General features: G+C 36.3%; 1 protein-coding gene across 36 annotated transcripts in view; it reads left to right on the forward strand.

Annotated features, from left to right (window-relative positions):
• Positions 1-25141, forward strand: part of PPHLN1 (periphilin 1) — a 147312-nt gene that overhangs the window by 96862 nt on the left and 25309 nt on the right. For all 36 annotated transcript variants that reach the window (XR_005380046.1, XR_005380047.1, XR_005380048.1 and 33 more), the window contains one exon: positions 10003-10143. Coding sequence is in view for 31 of the 36 variants with exons in the window: in XM_038577353.1 (XP_038433281.1) it covers positions 10003-10143 (141 nt within the window). In the remaining 5 variants the exon portion in view is untranslated. The remainder of the gene's footprint in view (positions 1-10002; positions 10144-25141) is intronic.

Consider the following 25141-nt stretch of genomic DNA (forward strand, 5'->3'; position numbering starts at 1 on the left):
TCTCACCCCCCTTTCCAGCTCCTCCACTCCCCCTCTCCGCCAGAGCCATCCACCATTAATTATGAACCTATCATGAATCGGTACTTTCAGGAGGGATAGCAAACCCAAGGTGAGATATTGCAAGCCTTTCCATAATAAGGGGAGGAAATCAAGGCTCGAGACAGGAGAGTCTTCCCTTTGCAGTGTTTAAGGAATTTAGGAAGAGCATAGTTGATAATGGGATTCAGAACTCATTTACCAAGAGGATTATAAAAGCCATCTGGCATGGTTATGAGATGACCACCTGGCATTGGAAGACTTTAGTTAAGATAGTTTTAACCACAGACCAATATAGTGTTTGGTTACAAGAATTTAATAATGCAGCTACTGCTCTCTCTCTGGAAAATCTGGAAAATGCAGTTCCTATAAAGTTGAGTATAATCACTGGGTCTGGCCCTTATGCTGACCCTTATGCCCAGCCCAGTTACAGAGGCAAGTTTTTAATCAGACGTCTCAGACAGCCTTGAGAGTGTGGAATAATATCCCTGAAGTCAGTGTACCCACCAGGTCCTTTGCCACTATCAGGCAAAAACCCTCAAAACCTTCCATTGACTTAATAGGCTACAGAATGCTGTCATAAGGCAAGTTGATAACTTGAGGTTCTAGTGCTTCGATTGGCTTATGAGAATGCCAGTAATGATTGCCAAAAGGGCCTTGTTGGAGGGAACAATCATAACATTGCCAAAATGATAAAGGTCTGTGAAGACTTTGGTATGGAGACTTATACGGCACAAGTCCTGGCTGCAGCTCTCCCACCTCAGAGATGCTACAATTGTGGCCAGGAAGGGCATTTGCAAAAGGAATGTTTAAAAAAAAAAAAAAAAAGTAAGTGCCCCTAAACCCAAACAAAAAAATGTCCTAAATGTGAAAAAGGTTTTCTTTCTTTCTTTTTTTTTTTTTTTGAAAAAGGTTTTCATTGGGCCAATCAGTGTTGTTCAAAGTTTGACTCTGAGGGGAACATTTCAGGAAACTGGAAGCAGGATACCAGCTGCCGCGCCCCAATAAAATTCCAGGAGCCAACCCTGGAATTTCTATGCCAACTCATGGAAGCCTCTTCAAACGAGGTTGCCCCATCTGGGACACAAGTAGCCAAACTACAGGCAAATCCTAAGGCAGTACTGGTTTGGACTTCTTGTGGAGGACCCTCTTTTAGTTGAGACTAATCAAGTAAAAGTTGTTCTAGCGCAATATGGGGCCCTCTTTCTAAAGAGAATGCTGGTATCATATTGGGGAGTTCAGTTGTCACCCATCGGCATCCAAATCCTTCTGGGACTAAGAAACTCTAATTGTACTGGTCAAATCAAAATCAGGTCACCAGTGCTAACTATCATTTCTTCACCACTGAAACATGATCGGCACAGCTGTTGTTGCTTCCTTTTTTAATGCCTGCCCATAAAGAGAAAACAAGAGGCCTCAAGGGATTTGGGAGCACTGGGGCTTTCTGAGTGGCCAGACTCATGGGAGGCCTTTCCTAACTTTTAATGTAGAACAAAGATCAATTATAGGACTCCTAGACTCTGGAGCTAATGTGACAGTTATTGTTTCCAAAGATTGATTTCCTTCTTGGAAGACTTATTACTCTTTTATAACTGTTAGAGCTTTGGGTAGAGCCCAAACCCTCTGAAAAAATGAAAAACCAGTCAAATGTACTAGGCCAGAAGGTCAAGTCGTCATGGTTTTGCCTTATGTCTTAGACCTTCCCATAATCTTATGGGGGCAGGATTTAGTCAGTGGAATGTTTGTATTGGCACCCCTTCTTCAAATTTGTCCTAAGGGCCACCGTCATTCTCCCACCACTCTGACTACAAACTGGCCCACCAGTTTGGGTGGAACAATGGCCTTTAAAGGGGGAGAAATTAAAACAAGCAACACTCTCAGATTAAGAGTAGTTAGAAGTAGGCCACACAGAGCCCTTAACTAGTCCCTAGAACACATCCATTTGCTGTATCCCTTAACAGTCTGGAAAATGGAGGCTCCTGCATGATCTCTGCCAAATAAATGCCCATATAGTCCCTATGGGAGCACTACAACCAGGTCTTCCAAACCCAGCATTGATTCACAGAAGTCATCACCTCCTCATAATTTAAAGAACTGCCTCTTCACTATCCTCTGCACCAAGTTGGTAGAAGAAAATTTGCTTTCTCTTCGCCTTGTATTAATTCAGGAGCCCCACTAAAAAGATACTAATGGAAGGTCCTTCCCCAAGGAATGGTCAACAGCCCCAGTGTTTGTCAGGACTTTGTAGACCATGCTCTAATAGCACATCTGTGCTGAAGTTCTATATATCACTATATGGATGTTACTCTCTTGGCGCATCCAGACATCACGTTGGCTAAGATACACGCCCATTTGGCAAATCATACCAGCAGGGTAGGCTTACAAATCGCCCCTGAAAAGGTACAAAAAAGATGGAACTATGGAAATATTTAAGTTATATTATTATTCAAAGACACATCTGAGGACAGGGAGTCACTATTGCAATTAAGAAAACTATGACCCTCGGCAACCTTCAAAAATTGCTAGGGAATATTAATTGGCTTCGGCCCTCTATGGGCATTCCCACTTGTAGCCTGCAGCACCTCTTTACCTAAAAGGGAGACCCCAACCTCCTTTCTCCTCAAGTCCTTTCCCCACAAGAAGGAAAAATTTAAGCAAATAACTAAATGGCACAGTACTCCTCAGTTAGAAAGTGTCACCCTTGGTAGTCTGATACATTTAATAATCTTTCTTTTTTTTTTAAGATTTTTATTTATTTATTCATGAGAGACACAGAAAGGGAGAGGCAGAGACACAGGCGAGGGAGAAGCAGGCTCCATGCAGGGAGCCCGATGTGGGACTCGATCCTGGATCTCCAGGATCACACCCTGGGCCAAAGGCAGGTGCTAAACCACTGAGCCACCCAGGGATTCCCTGCATTTAATAATCTTAAACACACCTACCAGTCCCACAGGCCTCCTCTGTCAACTCCCACATGTTGGGGTCCTAGAATGGATATTTCAAGCCCATCACCACTCCCCCCCCAAATTAAGTACTCAATTTAAATAGTGGGTTTACCTAATTAAACAGGGCATGGATACCAAATACTGGGCAAGACCCAGTTGTAATTAATCCAGGATTCAATAAGACGATTTCCAGGTGGCTCTCTACCAATCTGAAATCTTTCAAATAGTGTTAGTTGATTATCATGGAAACATTAATTTTTTTTCTTTGCTGCAAAACAAAGTCTTATAAGGCTTTCAGCTCCTTCCTCCTGCCCCCTTTACTATCCTACCTGCCACTCCTATTCCTAATGCCTTAACAGTCTTTGTTGACTGAAAATTGGGTATGGACATAGCTCAAACAAAGTACTTGGAGACATTTTCTCCAAGTCAGGAAAATCGGGTATGGACATAGCTCAAACAAAGTACTTGGAGACATTTTCTTACTGTACGTCACAGCTCCACTCAGCAGACAGAACTCAGTGCTGTCATTGCAGCTCTTCAGTATTTGCTGACGCTGCTTACATACTCGGTACTGTTCAAGTCATTGAAACAGCCATTACTCATGACAGTAACGATGAGATGCTTTTTGATATGATTAGACACCTTCAACCCATCAGAACAGAGTTAGTCTGTATCATTCATATCAGATCTCATTCTGGCCTTCCAGGCCCTTTGGTGGACAGCAGTGAAAGAGCTAACAAAGTAGTGATGTTTTCTAAAACCATACATGAAGCATTTTCTTTTCATCAATTTTTCTACCAAGGGGCCAGAGCTTTGGCCTTAACCTTTAAGATACCTTTACAGCAGCTCAAGAAATCATTAAGACCTAACTGCTAGTGATACTCCCAAGATTGCTCCCCAAGGAGGAGTTAATCCGAGAGGATTAACAAAAAATGAGATCTGGCAAATGGATATCACCCATTATGGGCCCTTTGGGTGCCTTAAATACCTCCATGTCACCATTGATTCTTTCTCTGGCTTATTCCATGCCACAGCCCAATCAGGAGAAGCTGGTAAACATGTTAAAAAACATATCCTATCTATAGTCACCACAAATGGGCTTTCCTAAACAGATTAAAACTAACAGTGGTCCTGCTTATACCTCCAAGGTCCTTGGGATCTTTTTCAAAAGATGGAATGTTGAGCATGTAACCAGCATGCATATAATCCAATTGGACAAGCCATTGTCAAACAGGCCAGCGGCCTTATAAAGGCACAGGTATGTAAACAAAAAAAGGAGGACTATGGAGAGAGATACTTCCCCTCAGGAACAACCTTATAAAGTCCTATTTACTCTAAATTTTAAAAAATTGCAGTGCATCAGGTCTTATGGCCATAGAACAATATTTTGTTCTAGCTCAGGAAAGGCCCAAGCCTCTAGTCCTCTATTGACATCCCCTATAAGGACTCCAGTAGCAGGGGCCAGTGGAATTATTAACATGGGGAAGAGAGTATGCTTTTGTGTTGTCTCCTTCAGGAACTCCTCGGATTCTGGCAAAAGCTATATAACCCTATGATGAGCTGACATCTGCAGGGATCAAACCCAGTTCTAAAACTTCAGCTACTTATAGTCCAGCCACCCCTGGAGATAATGATGAAGAAAAGGAGGATGGAAACCCTAAGCTCCATGATGCAGTCCTCTGGGCCAACACAGGTTGACTGAAAAAAACTCACCACAGAAGCAGAAAAAACTTTAGACATCATGGGAACACCTATGACCCCTGCAAATTTACTCTTTTCCATGTTTGCATACATAAACATGAAGTCCAAAGCTCCTAAGGTATCTGTCTGTGCTGTTCATGTTATGGGAATTCCTTGGCTCTTCCCTATCTCTATGGGAAATCACACCTATTGGACACATATCTTGAACCTCCCCACCTTTGACTTCCTTTCCTGGGAGGACCCTGAACCCCCCATTTTCACCAATGACACCATTTACACAAAGGATAATTGGCTTCCCCCACCTGGCCCACTTCAGGACTGTGGAAAATTCTACAGCATACTTGGATATCACAGTGGATGACATAGACTCATTCATGATTCGTTCTTTCTTACTGAAGAGAGTTACCTTTCTGTGTTATAGTGTATACTATAGCCAGTAATTACTGTATTCCTTTTCAACCGCAATGATAAACCGTATCTTCACAGGATCCGATCGTGTAAGGACAGTAAAATATCAAATATTCATCAGGACTGCCGGGATAGGGGGTAAAATCAAATTGGGAAAAAATTACTCTAAACCTAACATTCCTGTATGTTCCCACCCTTGGGTACAAATTGTAAAAGGCCTCGATTTGAGCTGGGGCACCTGTAGATCGACAAACTTTGCTGGGTTGCCCATGATACTGCTGAACAGATCATGGTTTGCTCCTCTCACTCCTGCATACTTGCTGTGTTCCATGAGCCTTCTATCTCTCAGACAAATTCCTCATCTTCTTATTACCCCTGGATGAAAAACCTTAATGCTAGCTACCAATTTCACATGGCTCACTCCCTTTATAACACATTTGAATATAACCCAACTAAACATCACTCTTATTTTTGTGCTCAAAGAGAGAGCTGAGGCATGGATCCCAGTCGACCTAATTAGGATTTGGGTTGGAGATTCTGTCTTAAAAACAGGAACATGCATATATTGGCAAAAGCCAGTTATTCCTGCCATCAGTCCTGAAAACAGCAATGATGGTGGATAAGATACCCAGGCCTGCTGAGGTCAGTTTTCCCATCCCCTCTACCCCCCTAGTTAATGCTTCCGTAGGACCCATGCAGATAGTTACATAGGCAGTTTGCTGTCCCTCACGTGATTGCTTTCTTGAGTTGTTTTTCCTTCCTTCTGCATTCTTTATATTCCAGGGTAATAAAACTGGGAGTCAACCCTGACTTGGGGCCTCACCTCAGCACCTGCACTTCTTGGCAGTGCCTGGCAATGCAGTCCCTTGGAGCCTTTCTTTGTTACTAAGTATTGGACTCAGTAATCATTTTGTCTCTCAGCAGAACATGTGATGTGTTATTACAGTCCTCTGTTACAGTGTTGTTATCGATTAGCTCCTTTAGGTTTGTTATTAACCGTTTTATGTATTTGGGTACTCTCATATTGGGTGCATAAATATTTATAATTGTTATATCTTCTTGTTGGGTTGTCTCCTTTATAATTTATATATCTTTTTTTGGTCTCTCTTTATAGTCTTTGTTTTATTTTTTTTTAAATTTTTTTTATTTATTTATGATAGTCACAGAGAGAGAGAGAGAGAGAGAGGCAGAGACACAGGCAGAGGGAAAAGCAGGCTCCATGCACCGGGAGCCCGATGTGGGATTCGATCCCGGGTCTCCAGGATCGCGCCCTGGGCCAAAGGCAGGCGCCAAACTGCTGCGCCACCCAGGCATCCCCTATAGTCTTTGTTTTAAAGTCAATTTGGTCTGATACAAGTATTGCTAATCTGGCTTTCTTTTGACATCCATCTGCATGATAAATATTTCTCCATCCCCTCACTTTGAATCTACAAGTGTATTTAGGTCTAAAGTGAGTCTCTTGCAAGCAGCATATAGATGAGTCTTGTTTTCTTATCCATTCCGTCACCCTGTGTCTGTTGATTTATATTTGATTTACATTCAAAATAATTATTGACAGATAAGTATTTATTGTCATTTTATTATGTATTTTGTGGTTGTTTCTGAAGATTTTCTCTGATCCTTTCTTGTCTTTCTCTCTCATGGTTTGCTGGTTTTCTTTAGCGATATATGTGGATTTTTTTCTCTTTATTCTTTGCATATTAGTACTTTTTGATTTGTTGGCATCATTAGATTTGAATATAACATCCTCTGCATATATTAGTCTATATTAAGTCAGTGGTTGTTTACGTTTGAACCCATTCTTTACTCTTCGTGTTTTAGATATAGGTTGTCATATTTTACATCCTTTTATTTTTGAGTTCCTTGACTGATACTTTACAAAAATACTCATTTTTATAGCTTTTGTGTTTCCTTCCTTCATACTGTCACTTCTGGTCTTCCTTACTGCTCAAAAAGGAAAGGAAACTCTTTATCTCTCTTTCAGTTCTGAATAATAATTTTGCTGGATAGAGTATTCTTGGCTGTGGATTTGTCTTGTACAGTACGTTTTATATATCATGCCACTTCCTTCTAGCTTGGAAAGTTTCTGCTGAAAAATCCCGATAGCCTTATGGGTTTCCCTTATATCTAACTGTCTTCTTTTTTCTTGCTGCTTTAAAAAAATTTTTTTATTCTTTTTACATTTTGCCATTTTTATTATAACATGTCTTGGTGTGGATCTGCTTTTATTGATTTTGTTGGGATTTGTCTGTGCCTCCTAGATCTAAATATTTGTTTTCTTCCCCACATTAAGGAAGTTTCCAGCTATGACCTTCAAGTAAATTTTCTGCCTCCTTTTCTCTCTTCTTCTTTTGGGATTCCTATAATGTAAACATTTTTACATTGGATGAGGTCACTACTGAGTTCTGAGTTCCCTAAGTCTATTCTTGCTTTGCATAGTCCTTCTTTGTCTCTTTTGTTCATCTTGCTTGCTTTCCATTACTCTGTCTTCAACCTCATTCATTCATTCATTCCTCTGCTTCTTTCAGCCTGCTATTAATTGCATCAGTTATGTTTCCTATCTTGCTTATTGCACTCTTCAACTCTGATTGTTTCCTTTTTATCTTTGTTTTAAGGGTCTTAGTGATTCTTTTCTCAAGTCCAGTGAGTATCCTTATGATCATTGCTTTAAATAGTCCATCAGGCAAGTTACTTCTACTGGTTTTGGTTAGATCTTTGGCCATGACCTTGTCCTGTTCTTTATTTGGGACAAATGAGGCTCTGCAAAATTCCTGGGTTGAGAGATGAGATATGGGAAGGGGTTTGGGCCAGTCTAATGGGTGCCTGCCATGCTTGAACTGAGACAAGGCTGACTAGGGTGAGCAGTTCCACCAGAGTGTGGGTGGGCTTTGGTGTAAGCAATTTAAATGGGGATTATTGGCACTGTAGTGGTTCCCGTGGGTGGCTCTGTGCTTATGCTGAGGGACCAGAGAAGGAAATGATGGCTTCATGTTCCTTTGTTCTGGGAGATCTCTGGGATATACTCTCAAGATGAGGGAATGACCTTCCCACTGTATGCCCCAGGCGCTCTTCAGATCACTGTTTTCACTTGGTATGTCTGAGGGTTGTTTGCCCTGCGTTCTCTCACAAAGCAGCCCTGGTACCTCTGGGCTTTCCCTGAGCCAAGCCCTTTGACTTTTATAATTACAAGTCTGAGGCCCCACTAGTTGCAAGAACTCAGTGAAATTTGACCCCTCTTGCTTTCCAAGCCAATTGTTATCCAGGATTCATTTTCTTCAGGCATTCTTTCGTGTGTTAGTGTCTCACACCCTTATCTACCACCACAGCTGTCGCCATCCATTTTTTTTCTTCCCAAGCCATGTTTCTGCACTTCGCACTTTCTTCAGTATGGCCTCCTCTCTACCTTTAGTTGTGGAGTTTATTCTTCAGGAGTTAGTCTTCAGGAGTATTTAGGATGTAGTATTTAGGATTTCTGGAGTATTTAGGATGACAGTTATCTAGTTGAATTTGTGGATTGAGGTGAGGCTGGGGTCCTCCTACTATGCTGCTGTCTTCCTCTCTCCATCACACTGTAAATTTTTTTAAGTTTTCATTCAGATTCCAGTAAGTTAACATATGGTGTAATATTAGTTTCAGGTGTACAATATAGTAATTCAGTACTTACATATGACAACAAATGCTCTCTTTAATCTCCATCACCTGTTTAACTCATCCCTTTACCCACCTCCCTTCTGGTAACAGTTTGTTCTCTATAGTTAAGAGTCTTTTTCTTGGTTTCTCTTTTTTTTCTTTTGCTTTTTTGTTTTGTTCCTTAAATTCCACATATGAGTGAAATCATATGACATTTGTCTTTCTCTGACTTATTTCACTTAGCATATAATACACTCCAGCTCCATCCACACCATTGCATATAGGAAGACATCGTTCTTTTTCATGACTGAGTAATATTCGTGTGTGTGTGTGTGTGTGTGTGTGTGTGTGTGTGTACGTACACACCATATCTTCCTTATCCATTAATCAGTTGATGTACACTTGGGCTGTTTTCATAATTTGGCCATTGTAGATAATGTTATAAATGTCACACAGTAATTTTTTTTTAAAAGATTTTATTTGTTTATTTGAAAGAGACAACACAAGGAGGGGGGAGGGGCCAGAAGGAGAGGGACAAGCAGACTCCCTGCTGAGCACAGAGCCTGACAAGGGGCCCAATTCCAGAACCCTCAGATCATGTCAGATGTTTAACCAACTGAGCCACCCAGGTGCCCCCACCGTAAATTTTTGAATAAACAAATGTAGTTAAATAATACTTTTCCCTCCTATTTTTTTTTTTTTTAAGTTTTTATCTTTTCCACAAAAGTGTGTTGGGAAGGTATAGTAATCGACTGTGAGCTTTTTGTGGGATTATGTATTTAATGAATTGTTGCTGTAAAATAGAAGTGATTATTATTGGTTTGGGGAATTTTCTTCTCAGTGATTTCAATAAATTTTTATACTACAAGAGCAAGATATTTTTAACTTCTGAAAGAGCCCTTTTCCATGTTCTTTTTTAATATGGTTATGTGTGCCCATACATCTCACTTCCAATTAGGCTTTTTCTCTTCAGTGTTTCTTAAGTAGATTGCTTAAGGAATAGTTCTAGGACAAAACCTTCTAACTAACTTAATATAGTGTAAAATATAATTTTGGAATGGATTAAGCTTAGAAGCTCTGTCTTGCCTAAAATTTAAAAAGTAGCAGTCATTTCCTCTTTAGTCCTCCTCACGTATGCTCGTTATGAATGGTAAAATTGAACGTATTTTCTTAAAACTGGTTGCTTTTAGCACTTTCTCTTGATATAATGTGTCAATTAGTGCCTATACGCAGTCAACTTAAAGACTGTATATGTAATTTAAAATTCCTAATTTTTTTAAAGGCAGGATCCACAGCACCATTGTTTATTGACCAGCCAGAGGAACCGGAGTCAAATGTAACAGATGGCATAGAATTATTTGAAGACAGTCAACTAACTAGTCGCTCTAAAGCAATAGCATCAAAAACCAAAGAGATTGAGCAGGTGAGAATTCAACCTTCTTTAAGTACATAATCTTTTGTTTCTGTCACTTTACACATTGTAGTTAGAACATTTATTGAATAAATATAGTTCATTTTATTGTTTTCACTCATGACTCTGAAATTAGAATGTAAAAAATTACAGAAATTGTTTGATTTGATTTCACAGTAATACTGATTAGTTTGGTTCCCCATCTTTTTATTTTTTAAATAAAACTTTTTTTAGAGAATATCAATATGCTTGGTAGTATGAAGCAATTGTAAACTATTAAAATTAACATGGATGGGCTGAAAGAAATGTTAAATATACCAAAATGTTAGCAGATGTTATTTTTAGAATATTGGGATTACAGATGTCTATGTTTTTCATTATACCTTTAAGAATTTTTCAAATATTGAAAAAAGTAAAGGATAAGTACATAGATTTAATTTTAATTATGTCATTCTGAAAAGTTAGGATCTTGCTTTTAATAGTTTAAATAGATTGCTTAAGGAAGATTTATAGGTCAGAACCTTCTAGATATATCTTACTATGCTATGAAATATAATTTTTGAATGGAATAAACTTAGAGGCTTTGTCTTACCTATTGAGATTTAAAACCATTTACTTTTAAAGCCTCTTCACATATGCCATTATGCATAGCAAAATTTAAAATGTTTTAACATGGAAATATTGCCTGTCTCATAGTGTATTATCACTCACGAGGATTAAATGAAGTAAACAATATTTGAAAGGGTCTTAAAACATATATAACATGGACTACAAGTGTTTTTTTTCCCCCCAGTATAATTAACATAGAGTGTTATATTAGTTGCACATATACAGGATAGCAATTCAACAATTCTCTAAATTACTTACTGTGTACAGGTGTTTTTGATGTTGTTACTCTCCAGTGCTTTGAGTAAATGGCATGTTGTTATATAGTCTTCTAAAACTTTTTTAAGAATAAAGTTAGATCTTTTCTCAGTGTGCTTTCCACTTTCACATCAATTAAAGCCTATTTGCCATGGTTGGATAGGAGATCATCTTCATCAAATCCTGATTGTGATTGTACAGTTCATATTGATGCCACCCCAATGGCAAAGGATAAGAATCTAGATAGGAGATTTGTCATATAAGCCAGAAGAGCTTTAAACTGGAGATGATGAGCAATGTCAGGTGCCTAGAAGAATCGAAGGAGAAAAATCTCTTTCTCAACAGATTGAAAAAATCCTGTTTAAATTGGTAATATGAAGATGATTGGTCCCTTTTAGGATATTACTTAATTGAGAGCATAAATAATAGGTTTCCGCCTCAGATATATCCTCAACATGGATATGAATATATGAATATCATTACCCTATGTAGAATCACTACCCATTTGTCCTTTTACTCTTATTTTTCTCTGTAGTTTTATTTATTTATTTATTTATTTATTTATTTATTTATTTATTTATTTATTTCCACTTGATACATGTTTTTATTTGCTTGTCTCCCCCTCATCATAATGGAAGCTTCATGAGAGCTATGTGTTGTTCATTACTTTATTTCCATTACCTAATATAGTGATTGGCATATAGTAGACTCAAAAGTATTTTCTGTAAATAGTGGATAGAGTCATAAACCTAGAAGTGACCTCTGAATAGCCCGAGTCACTGTCTTAACCTGACCGCCTAACACAGTGCCTAAGCCCAGCACTTTGTAGTAAGTTCTTGATAAGTGTTTATTGAGTGAATGACTTAATATTTTTCTTTTCCACCTAAATAGCAGTTCTTTATAGGAAAGGCTCTCTTGAGAATATAACGGGTAGAAAAATTTGAACTATAGGTTTGGGGAATTTGGGGTTGTCATTTATTAATATATCTATTATCTCCTTTTATTATTTGTGGTTGATTTATTTGATCTTGAAAAGATGAGCTATCAGATATATAGCTTAACAGTATACATAAAATTGTTATTTAGTATGGAATTAGTTTTTTGAAGTACTTTATAGCCATCCATACATGTTTGACCTAAAATATGACTAGATTTCTATTTTCACCTTCCAATTGTTCAAAAACACATGAAAAATCTGATACCTTATAAGGAATATTGAGATTATTATAGCAAAGACCGATGACCAAAAGACAGAAAAATCTGGAAAGACATTACTATATTCTGTTATGACCAGAGAAATAAAAAGTTATTAGAAGAAAACTTAATAATGTTAAATAATCTTAAATGTTAAAAATAAATTATTGTGTTTAATGTTACCATACTCTGTTTTTAAAAGAGCACTTTGGTTTTCATATATTGGCAAGAAAATCAAACCAAAACCCCCCCAAGATGTCAGAAAGCTAGAAAATAATCATATATAATTATTTTACAAATCTGTGTCTAAAAGTTATAGTGATTTTTGAAAATGAAAAAGCTTTAAGGGGATTTCCCCCTCATTTTCTCTATTTTAACTTTTGTACATTTTATTTTTAGAGGTTAAATGCCAAATGGATAGAAATAATGTAAAGGCTTGAATAGCCAGATGGTAGTTACAGAGCTGTCCAGTAATTATTCTTTATTTTTTTCCACATGCTTAGAATATTTCATTATTTTAAAAAATGAATAATAACCCAAAAAAGCCCACATAGATGAGGCTAACAGTTTAAGCTTAGAATAATATAGAAATGTAAGTATTGGGATCCCTGGGTGGCGCAGCGGTTTGGTGCCTGCCTTTGGCCCAGGGTGCGATCCTGGAGACCCGGGATCGAATCCCACATCGGGCTCCCCGTGCATGGAGCCTGCTTCTCCCTCTGCCTATGTCTCTGTCTCTCTCTGTCTCTCTCTCTCTCTGTGTGACTATCATAGGTAAATAAATTAAAATTAAAAAAAAAAAAAAAAAAAGAACTGTAAGTATTGGTATGCCCAAGCTACTTTTTTCTCTGTTACATCAAGTACAATATGTTCAGGTATTTTGTAAAGATAAATTACCACAAATAATTTTTTTTAGGGTGTCTATAAGTTAAGTTCTTCACCCTTTGAATCCCAAGGAAATCATTAATTCGTGGTAGTATTGCAATATAAAATAAATTTAATCTTAGACCAAAATTTGGTTTAATTGAATATGCCCACAAAATGCCTACTTGATGTTTAAGGGCATGCATAGGGAGGTAGTTTTTATCCGAATCACTTCATTGAGAGAGGAAGTTCATCTTCTTTGCCACATTATTGCCATCTCATCCCTGGGCATTTAAGAATTCTGACAGGGTTGGAAATGTAGATGCTTTTTGAAAAAGCTTCCCATGTTATAGTCAAATATAGCAGAGAACTACAGTCTAAAATACTTGAGCTGGAAGATAACAGTTGCATTTCTGAATATTGTGTTACTAGAGATTATATGAATCATCCCACTTGTACTTGAATGTCCTTTAGTGGAGATAATTCATTCTATTGCTACAACACATTTAACCTCCCCACTGGCAAGATCTGGGTTAGAGTCTTCTATCTTCTTTCTTCAGATGGAATTAGATAATCTGAGTATATCTGGGATGGAGTGGATATATACAATATGCATATACATATACTGCCTAGATCGTACAGCTATGAATGTCAGGATGGCTAAAATCCTCCTATAGACACAAGTAGCAGAGAAGCAGTTACCTAATGAAATGACTACTAAAGATAGTAACTGCTGTTTATTAGGGTTTTTTGCTATGCAAACTAATAGTCTTGAAGAAAGAACTTTCCATCTCTTCCCCCTCAAAGCACGGTACTTACTTTGTGATTCTCTCTCTACCTTTGTTATGCATCTGTGGGGCTTATTAAAAGTAGAGCTTCTTGGATTTCTACCATAATTATTCTGGTAAATAGGTTATCAGAGTTTCCCAAGTTTTAATATGCACAGAAATCATATGAGTATCTTGTTAAAGTACTTTTTTTTTTACTCTGTAGGTCTGGGATGGGGCTTGAGATCAGAATTTCTTTCTTCCTTTTTTTTTTTTTTAAAAAAAAAGATTTTATTTAATAATTCATGAGAGACACAGCGAGAGACACAGGCAGAGGGAGAAGCAGGCTTCATGGAAGGAGCCTGATGTGGGACTGGATTCTAGGCCTCCAGGATCACAACTGGGCCGAAGGCAGTGCTAAACCGCTGAGCCACCCGGGCTGCCCAGAGATCAGAATTTCTAACATGTTCCTTGGTGATGCTGATTATCCTAATCTGTGAACATATTTGGAGTAAGGAATTAGAAGGAGGTGATTATTTTTTCTTTAGTTCTTCTCTAGTTTTCTAATATGTTCTAAAAGCCTGAGAACTATTACCACCCTAGTTTTATGTAAACTAAGGAAGTTTTATGTATTTTTAATTGATGTATAATTAACATGCAATAAGATCCATAGATCTTAAATATTCAGTTGGATGATTTTCGACAGTTATAAGACTGTAAGTAGCACCTATAACAAATATTTATTAAAGTCTTTTTCAGAACAGTTGATTATACTGACAGCAATAAAGATTTAGTCAGGAAGTAAAGTTATGATCATGTCTCAAAATCATATGATTTGATGTGGTTTACGTTAAATACCCTTCAGCCAAACCATTAAGGTTATATTTTAAGCAGTAACAGACAAGCATAAATTTCAAAGGACACAAGAGATTATGCAGTGAAAAACAAGTTTCCTTTATAATTCTTAGCTGCCCAATTTCTTTTCCCAGCATATAGACTATATAACATACATACGTATGTGTATACACTGTTTATATACAGCATTTATGTATGTACATACTTTGTGTGTATCTATATACATACATCTGGATCATGATTGGTCCTCATGAGTAGAGATAAGAGTTGGTGTATGTGTCTCCATATTTTTTCTTTAAATATAAGTGGTGGCTTACCATGTACCCTGTTCAGTATATCCATTTTGTATCAGTGTATATAATTAGCCACCTTGATAAAAAGAAAAAAAATGGTGTATATGTATTTTTATTTTTTTATTTTATTTTTATTTTTTTTATTTTTTTAAAGATTTATTTATTTATTCATTCAGAGAGAGCGAGAGAGAGGCAGAGACACAGGCAGAGGGAGAAGCAGGCTCCATTCAGGGAGCCCGATGTGGGACTCGATCCCGGGTCGACAGGATCACACCCCGGACTGCAGGCGGCGCTAAACCACTGCGCCACCGGGGCTGCCCTGTATATGTATTTTTAAAATATACAAATATTACATTTAAAATGAGCAGGTTGGGGGACATCTGGGTGGCTCAGCGGTTGAGCATCTGCTTTGGCTCAGGGCGTGATTCCAGGATCTGGGATCAAGTCCCGCATCGGGCTCCTTGCAGGGAGCCTGCTTCTCCCTCTGCCTATGTCTCTGTCTCTCTCTCTCTGTCTCTGTCTCTGATGAATAAATAAATAAAATAAAAAAAAATAAAATGAGCAGTTTGGGAGGGGAGTTGGTATAGTTGTGGTTATCAGATGCCTGTGATTGTGTCTTATGAAGTACTGTATCAGTTTTAATGACTGCATAAGAGATCACCAGTGTGCCTGGTGATCAGATTTCTGAATCCATGTATTCTGAAATCTGTGTGTTTTAAAATACCTCTTGTGATTCTCATGCCAAGCCCAGTTTAAGAATAACTGGAATATCTGAGATTACAGAGAGAATCTTCATTTCTTGCTTACCAATCATTGTCAACCTTTCTCAAAAATTTTTATTAGTAGATAGAATTTATAGAATCTAAAACAATACATTTGAAGGGCTATGCCTGAAAATATTCTTTAAATGCATTATTCATGGTGTTTCTTAAATCATAGAAAATTATAATTTGTAGGGGGGAAGAGTCCATTTCTTTTTATTTCTTATTTGATGGATAATAACTAGAAAAAAATTTAAAAAGTACCATGAAAGCAAATTCATTTTTTAAAACCTCTTTAACGGTCTCTTTCTCTGTGTCTCCCATGAAGAATTTTTTTTTAAAAAAACTCAAAAAAAAAATTTTTCAACTATTTCAGAATACTATCTATCCTAACTCTGTCCTGATGTTGTTTTATGAAAATGCTAATATTTCTACCTTTTAAGTAAGTCTCTTGAAAGAAGGGTAGGTTATATATTTACCTGATAATGTATAGTTAAACTGTAGATAGGAATCCTCTCCTTCCTTGCTTCAGTTAGTTAAAAAATATCAAGTTAATTCAGAAGTAATTTTGTTGCCTGTCTAGGTCCTTAGATTTATAGGTTAATAAGGTTTTACTGTAAGCCTAGATCAATCTACTTAATATATAATTTTTCTTTTCCTTTACATTCTACATGTTAACCATTTTCTTGTGACCCTATGGGCTGCTCACTAGCTTTTTTCCACTTTTTCCTCAGAATAAGTAACTTAGACTGAATAGTCTTAGATCTCTTCTTAATCTAAATCATTTACAATTAGAAGCTAAATATTGCTGCTTCTGTACACACTGCTGTGTGTAGCTAATTTCAGATTAAGGTATAGAATTTTTAGGTGTTTTAGTTTTTTTGCATTTTAATAAGGACACAGATTCTTATATTAAAATTTTTTTTAAACTTAGATATACTGCTGCTATGTATTAGTCAGTAATTAGTATTTGTTGAGCTCATGAATTGTGTAGAAAATATTTTCTTCAGTAAATAAGATGTCACATTTAATCAGTGCTCAATCTGTGGCTCTTCTCTTTTTACAGTGTCTAGCTAGCTTCAGTCCACTATCAGTATAGACTGATGATTCCCAGCACTCTCACTAGTTCTTGCTTCTTCTCTCTCAATGCATGATAGGATATTTTTGTTTTACTTTTAAAATAAAATGGGTAGAAGATTAATCAAATGTCTCATCAACCATCTGAAATGTTAACTAGAGTTAGAGATATGGAAAAGAAACAGCTTTTAACACATGATGGACTAAAATGAAATTGTTTTCAAAGCAGTGGCAGCTCTATTGTATATGCATGATCTAAGCATTTCATGCTAAACTTACATAATAGAAACATTCTTTGTTTTCTCTTTTTATCAGGGCAAGTAACAAACTTCTTAAAAGTGCAGCTCTCGCCATTATCTTGTCTAGACATCAAGTCTGCCCTACTTTATTTAACAATCCATTATTATCAACCACGTGTTCAGACTTTACATATATAGATTTAGGAAAATGTACTTGTGTAAGATTTACTCCCCAAAATTTCTTATTCGCAAAACACATTAAAGATAAAACCTTTATTTTGGTCATATATCAAGGTTTTTGAAAGATATAATTTGTCAAAATCTGGTCATACTCTTATTCCAGAAACTTTTTGCTGAAGAACAAGTATAAAGTTTCATTTTAAAGGAGTTTCATCCAAAAGTTATGTCATAAGGTAATTTGTATCATGTTTGAAATGCTAAAACCAATCATCTCAGTTTTGACATTTAAAAATAAGTTATTTTATACCTGAAATAAACCTGTAACTATGAAGATTATTGACTCTGTTGTGATATTATTTTCACATAAAATATAAAATTTGGATAATACAGATAATTAGCCTGGTAAATACTGTATTTAATATGTTATATGTTTTGTTACTTATAAGTAACAAAAGAGATGAGGCCATCTTGGACCTTATCCCTGGGGATGTCATCACTTAAAATGTATCCAGTTGTAAAGCATTTCCAATATAGTTGTTCCCCATGACATAAGCCCTAGCACAAGCTTCATTCTCTCACCTTTCCTCCTTGTTCACTATCAACCAGTGCTAGGTAAGGATTTTCTCTAGTCGTTCCAAATTATTGTTCCTTGCTCTTCAGTTCCCCTGCTATAAGTTGACATGTCTGAGTATTCTCTTTACAGGACATTTGTACATAGTAAGGCATAGAAACATTGGATGTTTCTACTTAGTGTTTTAACTTCTCAGAGCCCTTTTCCTCATTTGTTATATAGGGTTAGTTACACGCTGTCCCACAGAACCAACAAAGTCTATATGTGAAAGCGCCTTGTCTATCAAAAATCATTATACAATGTTTCCAGTAGTATTAAGAATTACTTTGCCTGTTTTGTTGCAGCTTTGGAGTAATGACTACTTTCAAATTATTTCTTAGGAATATTATATAGCAAATTTATAGAAGTTTAACTCTGCGAGACTGTTTTCTCATCATTGTTAGGATTTGGCTTGTTAAACCTTTTGCCCTCATACTTTTTCTTTTTTTCTTTTTCCTTTTTCCCTCCATTCATTCAAAATGAAATGTAAAAATAATTTTACTATGAAATGTTTGTTCCAGGGTGGGAGCACTTAATACTTTCTCTTTACATTTTCCATTTGGCTTGTTCTTTTATCTCACTGGTTCTACTCTATTTTTCTAGATATAAGAAGTACCACAAAAAGTTTAATGTTTCCTTCTCCTTAGATTCCCTGCTTCCCCTCCCCATTTCTGAAACATAAATTATTCCCATATTTTCCTTTCATTTGTCATTTTTAAGATGTGATCCCTTGTGTGACATCTGCTGTCTTCTTTTAACTGTTGTTTAATTCAGGTATCGTTATAATAAGCTTGTCTGTCTCATAAACTCATGTGCTGACATTAGCATGAGTCAGTTGATATTTTCAGTTCATTTATATAAGATATTTTAAAAGTTACACGAAGGAAATCTTATGTTTCTACTTAAAGGTAACTTGAAATTAAACATTAGAAGTGAAATGACGACTTTTAGTAGCTGGCTCATTCAGAGACATTTACATTATCTGTTTTGTTGTTCCCCACCTGACTCTACGTCTTGTTTTATTTTGTTTTTTTAAAAAATATTATAGGAAATTGGGCAGTTCTGTTTAGAATACTTCAGTTAGCTGGGATATTATTTGTAGGATTTTTTTTGTCAGCCAAAAAAGCTGAATTTTAATATTTCTAATCCCTTAGTTATCTGGACTTTGGGGCAGATGAGCAGTTCAACATCATTTCTGGTTAGCTGAAGATAACTATGCTAAATTCTGTTATGCTTCATATTGTGCCCTACTTTTTTTTTAAAGTCACTTTAGTGATGTATAACATATACAGAAAGAAGTTTTCAAAACATATATGTTAACCTGAATGATTTCTTACAGTGCAGACTGGGGCACCTGGATGGCTTAGGTGGTTAAGTGTCGGCTTTCAGCTCAGGTCATGATCTCAGAGTTCTGGGATCGAGCCCCCAGTCAGGCTCCCTGCTCAGCGGGGAGTCTGCTTCTCCCACTCCCTCGATCCCTCTTTCTTCTTCTCCCTGTCCCCTTAAATAATATATAAAATCTTTTTTTTTTTTTTAAGATTTTATTTATTTATTCATGAGAGACCCAGAGAGTGAGGCAGAGACACAGGCAGGGGGAGAAACAGGCTTCCTGTGGGAAGCCCGATATGGGACTCGATCCTAGGACTCCGGGATCACACCCTGAGCCGAAGGCAGATGCTCAACCACTGAGCCACCCAAGCATCCCAATATATAAAATCTTTTTAAAAAATACCATTCAGATCAAGAAATAGAATGTTACCAGCACCCCAGGAGTCCCTTTATATCCTCTTGCAGTTACTACCCCTTTTTACCAAAGGGAGTAACCACTAAATTGATTTCTAACATTGTAGTGTAGTTTTGTCTGTTTTTAAACTTTATACAGACAGAATAATATGGTATATGTTATTTTGTGCCTAGTTTTTTGTTTTGTTTTGTTTTGTTTTTTTTGGTGCAACATTGTTTGTGAGATTCGTTGATAGTGTTATGTATAATAGAGCTCCTTATGCTTTTAATTTGCATTTCCCTGGTTACTAGTGATGCTGAGGACTTTTTCATTTGATTATTGGCGCCTCTTTTAGGAAGTCCCTGTTGAGATTTTTGCCCATTTTCCTATAAAGTTGTTCTTTCTTTTTTTTTAATTGATTTACAGAGTTCTTAGTATATTCTAGATATAAGCCCTTTGCTAGTTATTTGTGTTGCAGATATCTTTTCCCATATTGTGGCTTGTTTTTTTTTTTTTTATTCTTTTGATATTTTGATATTTTTGGAGGAGTAAAAATTCTTACTTTTAATGTAGTCTAGACTTTTTTTTTTTAATTTTTATTTATTTATGATAGTCACACACAGAGAGAGAGGCAGAGACACAGGTAGAGGGAGAAGCAGGCACCATGCACCGGGAGCCCGACGTGGGATTCAATCCCGGGTCTCCAGGATCGCGCCCTGGGCCAAAGGCAGGCGCCAAACCGCTGCGCCACCCAGGGATCCCCTAGTCTAGACTTTTTTAGTCTTTTTCTTTATTACTGTTATTTCTCTCCTATAAAGATAGCTTTTTTATTATCTTCTAGAAGATTTTTGTTTTGTCTTTCACATTGAGTCACAATCCTCTGAAAATTATTTTATGTATAGTGCATATTAAATATATCAGGGATCCAAGTTTCCCTTTTTTATCCCCCCATATGGACTTTCATTTGACGTGGAACCATTTATTGGAAAGACCATGTGTTCTTTACTGCTCTGCATTGACACCTGGGTAATAAATCAAGTGCCCGTATATGTGTAAATCTGTTTCTGGACTCTGTTCTATGCCTGTAGTCTTCTGATCTTCGCAATAGTACCATGCTGTCTCTGTTACCAAAGCTTTCTAGTAAGTCTTGATATCCACTAGAGCAAGTTGTCCTACCTTTGTTGTTCTTTTTCAAGAGTACCTGTACTTGGAGCTGTGAACTTCTGTAGAAATCTTAGAATCAGTTTCTCAAATTCTTGGATGCAACAGACAAATCCCGTTGGGATCCTGGCTCCAGATCTCTCAAGCGGTTGACATCAAACTGATAACAAGGGCTGTAAGAGGGCTCTATAGTCTCTGAAGACGTGATTAGAATTGCAAGATTTGCTTTCAGGCTCAATGTAGCTGTTGGCACGAGTTTCGCTTCCTTTTTATGCAGACCTCTCAACAAGGCTTCTCATGATATGACCTCTCCAGAGCTAGAGTCCCAAGAGAGAGAAAGGCTTTTCTGACTTTTTTGATCTATTCTCCAAGTCACCTACCATCTGTGGCTTCCACCTTGGTCTGTTCATTAGAAGTAGTCACTAAGTCTAGTTAACAATCAATAGGAAGGTATTACACAAGCATGAAAATATCAGGAGATGGGAATCACTGCAGGCTGTCTTGGAAATGGGCTGCTAAATCTACCATGATCAGTGTTAACTAACATTACCAGTCTTATTAGTCTTTTTCAAAGAACTGACTTTTGGTTTTATTCATTTCTTCCTTGTTTTGTGTTTTGTATTTTATACTTCATTGAATTCTACATTTATTATTTTCTTTCCTTCTTTTTTTTGGGTCTAACTGCCCTTTTTGAAAAAACTCTTGGGGGCACCTGGGTGGCTTGAATGGTTTAGCATCTGCCTTTGACTCAGGTCGTGATCCTGGGGTCCTGGGATCGAGTCCCACAGTAGGCTCCCTGAGAGGACCCTGCTTCTCCCTCTGCCTGTGTCTCTGCTTCTTTCTCTGTGGCTCTATGAATAAATAAATAAAGTCTTTAAAAAAAGAAAAGAAAAATCTCTTGAGCTCTAGGTACTGATTGATTTGTAGCTTTTCGTTTAACCTATAAATTCCCTCCTACAGGGCTTTAGTTGCATCTTCCAGAAGTTGATGTTATTTTTATTGGCATTCAGTTTAGAATATTTTGGAGGGATTTCTTCTTAGAGTTTAGAATATTTTGAAATTTCCAAATATAGGAGATTTTGTATTTTTTTAAAAAATAAATTTCTAATTCAAAACTGCTATGGTAGAAAACATACTTTTTAGGATTTGAGTCCTAAGAAATTTGTTGTGACTTATATTGTAGGCCAACAAATAGTCGGTTTTTGTAAATATTTTATATACCTAAAAAGAAGATGTATTTTGTATTTGTTGAGGGCATTGTTTTATTATAATGACAAGTAGGTAAAATTTATTATATTAAATCCTCCATATCCTTGTTGGTTTTGTTTGCTTGTCTCATCAATTTCTGGAAGAGTTGTGTTAAAACTCTCAAATGTTTGTGAGTTCATGTATCTCTTTTAAATGTTTTTATTCCTTTTATATATTGAGACTATGATGTAAAGTGCATATGAATTTACAATTATTTCGTATCTTTCTGAAGTAGTTTTCTTAATCTTTAACACTTCCTCATATTTATCTAAGTTTTTACATGATATCTTTTTGTCACCTTGCTTTCAGCTATTCTATATTCTTGTATTTTTCTTGTAAGTAGCATATAGTTGAGTTTGTTTTTTCATCCATTTTGATAAAATATGTCTTTACTTGGCTCATCTGGTCCATATATTTAATGTAGTTATTGATATATCAGTTTTTAATTATTCTTCCTATTCTGTAGTCCTTTCTCTCTCTCTCTTTTTTTTTTCTTCTTTGGGATTTTGAAAATTATCATTCATTTCAGTACACCAACATTTTCCTGTTAGTTATACACTATTTAACACCATGCATTCCCGACTTACTGAAGTCTAATATACACTACTACTTTTAACTTCTTGATGATCAATGTAGGCATTTCAGAGCACTTTAACTCCATTCAACTTCCTCTTGATTGATCTATTACCTATTGTCTATTACAGTGTGTTCTAATTCCATATATATTTTAAACCCCACAAGATACTAACAGTCTTCTTTGTCGTTTATATTCATTTAGGTTTATTTAAATATTTACCCTTTTTAAAATTTTCATTGCTTCTATGTCTCCAACTTCCATAAAGGAAGGATCATTTTCTTCTACCCAAGAACAGTGACTGAATAGATCTTAGTGTATCCCTGGTATGGAATTTTATATAGTCAGTAGAAGGGTTTATGGAGAATTGCCACAATGCTGCTGCATTAGTTTAGTAGTTAGAATAAGTACTGTAGGAACTTTGGAGTTAGAGGATTTGACTTGAATCCCATTTCTGCTGCTTAACTATCTATGTGTCTTTGGAAAAGTCATTTTATTTTTCCTGAGCTTTGCTTTGCCCACTACTCTAAGGGGAATGGTGCTATTATCCACTTCATAATAATGTTAGAAATAAATGGGAATGCATATTTAAGTTGGCTAGGACATTGTCAATAGCCAAAATGGCTGGTGTTACTATTTTATACTGTCTTTCATGGTTGATGAAAAGTATTTAAGTCTTCATGTGCTTATGAGGCTTTTGTGGGTTAGCCTGGAATCCCAACTTAGAAATATAAGGCCCAAACTCCAAACAAGTAACTTATAAGTTACACTGAAAAATATCTTCCTTTGATCATTCTTGTATTTTAAATTATAACATTTTTGAATGGGTTAAAGTTATAATTAATGTCATTAAACCAAGAAGGAAAAAATGAATCTTCTTGTCAGTTTCATCTAGTGATTCTCATGAGAGTGAAAGGTAAAGAGCAAAGTAGATATTGAATAACTGAAATGAGTAGGATAGTGATACTATGATACTATATTATTTCCATTTACCTAGGATGGTAATAATTATATTGGGGCTACTAGGGCTTTATTTTTGCACATGTATCTTTTAAAGGTATTTTGCTTGGGAAAAAGTTTTTAAAATATATAATAGCAATGCTATATTTGAAGTAAGGCTTTTGCCTCTTATTTTTTCTCACCCATGCAATCCCCATGTTAGATTGATAGGAAATGTTTTATGGTAACTTTGAAATACTCATTTATTCAGGTTACAAAGTTTTAAAAATTCCCTATCAGCAAATATCCTAGCATGCCTCTCCCCCATTAAGCTGCTTCTTTGTGTCAAAATTTTCCGGAACCTTTCCTGAACATATGCATTCTATTGTCTTCTGCTATATATAGACTAGGTACTTATTTCTATCTTTAGGATAGTTTTAACTTTGAAGATTATTTATTTTTACTAGGTTCATTGGCTTATTTAGGCCAACAGATACACACACACACACACACACACACATTCTTCTTTTGAGGATTCTCAATTATAATTCCCTTTTCTTTTTTTTTTAAGATTTTATTTATTTATTTAACAGGGAGAGGACCAGAAAGAGAGGAAGAAGCAGGGAGCTTCTTCTTCTTCTCCCAGGCTCTGCAGGGAGCCAGATGCGGGGCTGGATCCCAGGACCCTGGGATCATGACTTGAGCTGAAGGCAGGCATTTAACTGACTGAGCCACCCAGGTGCCCCTCAATTATAATTGTTGCCCAGTTTTGATGGTTTTTTACTGCATTGATTTTTAATTGTGGTTTACAATGTTTTACCCTGAAATTTTATTATTTTTATCAGCATCCTTCATTGACACTGTTTGAAGAAAGCTAGGAAGAAAAACCTTTTGTGCTTATCAACAACTGTTGTACTACGTGCATTTCTCTATCCTTTGTATTTATTGTCTAAAAGTTACAGATCAGATCTTAATAATATTTTATAATCTAGAGATTTTAAGTAGTACTTATTTATTCTACTTAAATATTTAAATTCATGTGATTATCTCAATAGAGGCTTTTTCTTACATAAAAACATTTTTCCATTCCATGTTATAATGTAGTACATTCTTGATTATGATCATGAAAAGGATCAGGGCCTCATGTAAAGCAAAGGAATAAAAGATATTAAATTCACTTCCTAAGAAGTCTGGTGTTAAGGGAGGGTAGTTTGTAGCATGTTTAATTTTCAAGATTTTGTTTTATTTATACTAAAAAATTATTTTTTTATTCACTGACTTCGATTGCACAGCCACTTGTTGTTTGCCCATGAAAGTTGCACAGCCAAAAGTTAGTAACATCTTTTCCTCCTACTCATAACTAGCATATGTTCACCTACAATACTACTTATACCTTTTACAAATTGAAAGGAAAACCACCTAATTAATCATCTTTGTATCATTTGGAGTTCTTTGCCTGTGGTAGGCTCAGTAAATGTTTAATAGTTGAATGAATGTAATGGAGTCCTCAAAGCACCCTGAGCTCATGTAGTTTGGCTCTGCTATTTTAGCTTGCAGATAAATACTAGAGTATATCTTCAAGAATCTTTTCCTTCAGGGGATTGGAAGTAAAGGAAGAAGCAAAATTATCTTTATTCATTTGTTTGCAAAAGCAGAGTCCTTAA

Source organism: Canis lupus, chromosome 27 (genome assembly GCF_011100685.1).
Source record: "Canis lupus familiaris isolate Mischka breed German Shepherd chromosome 27, alternate assembly UU_Cfam_GSD_1.0, whole genome shotgun sequence".
Lineage (NCBI taxonomy): Eukaryota > Metazoa > Chordata > Mammalia > Carnivora > Canidae > Canis > Canis lupus.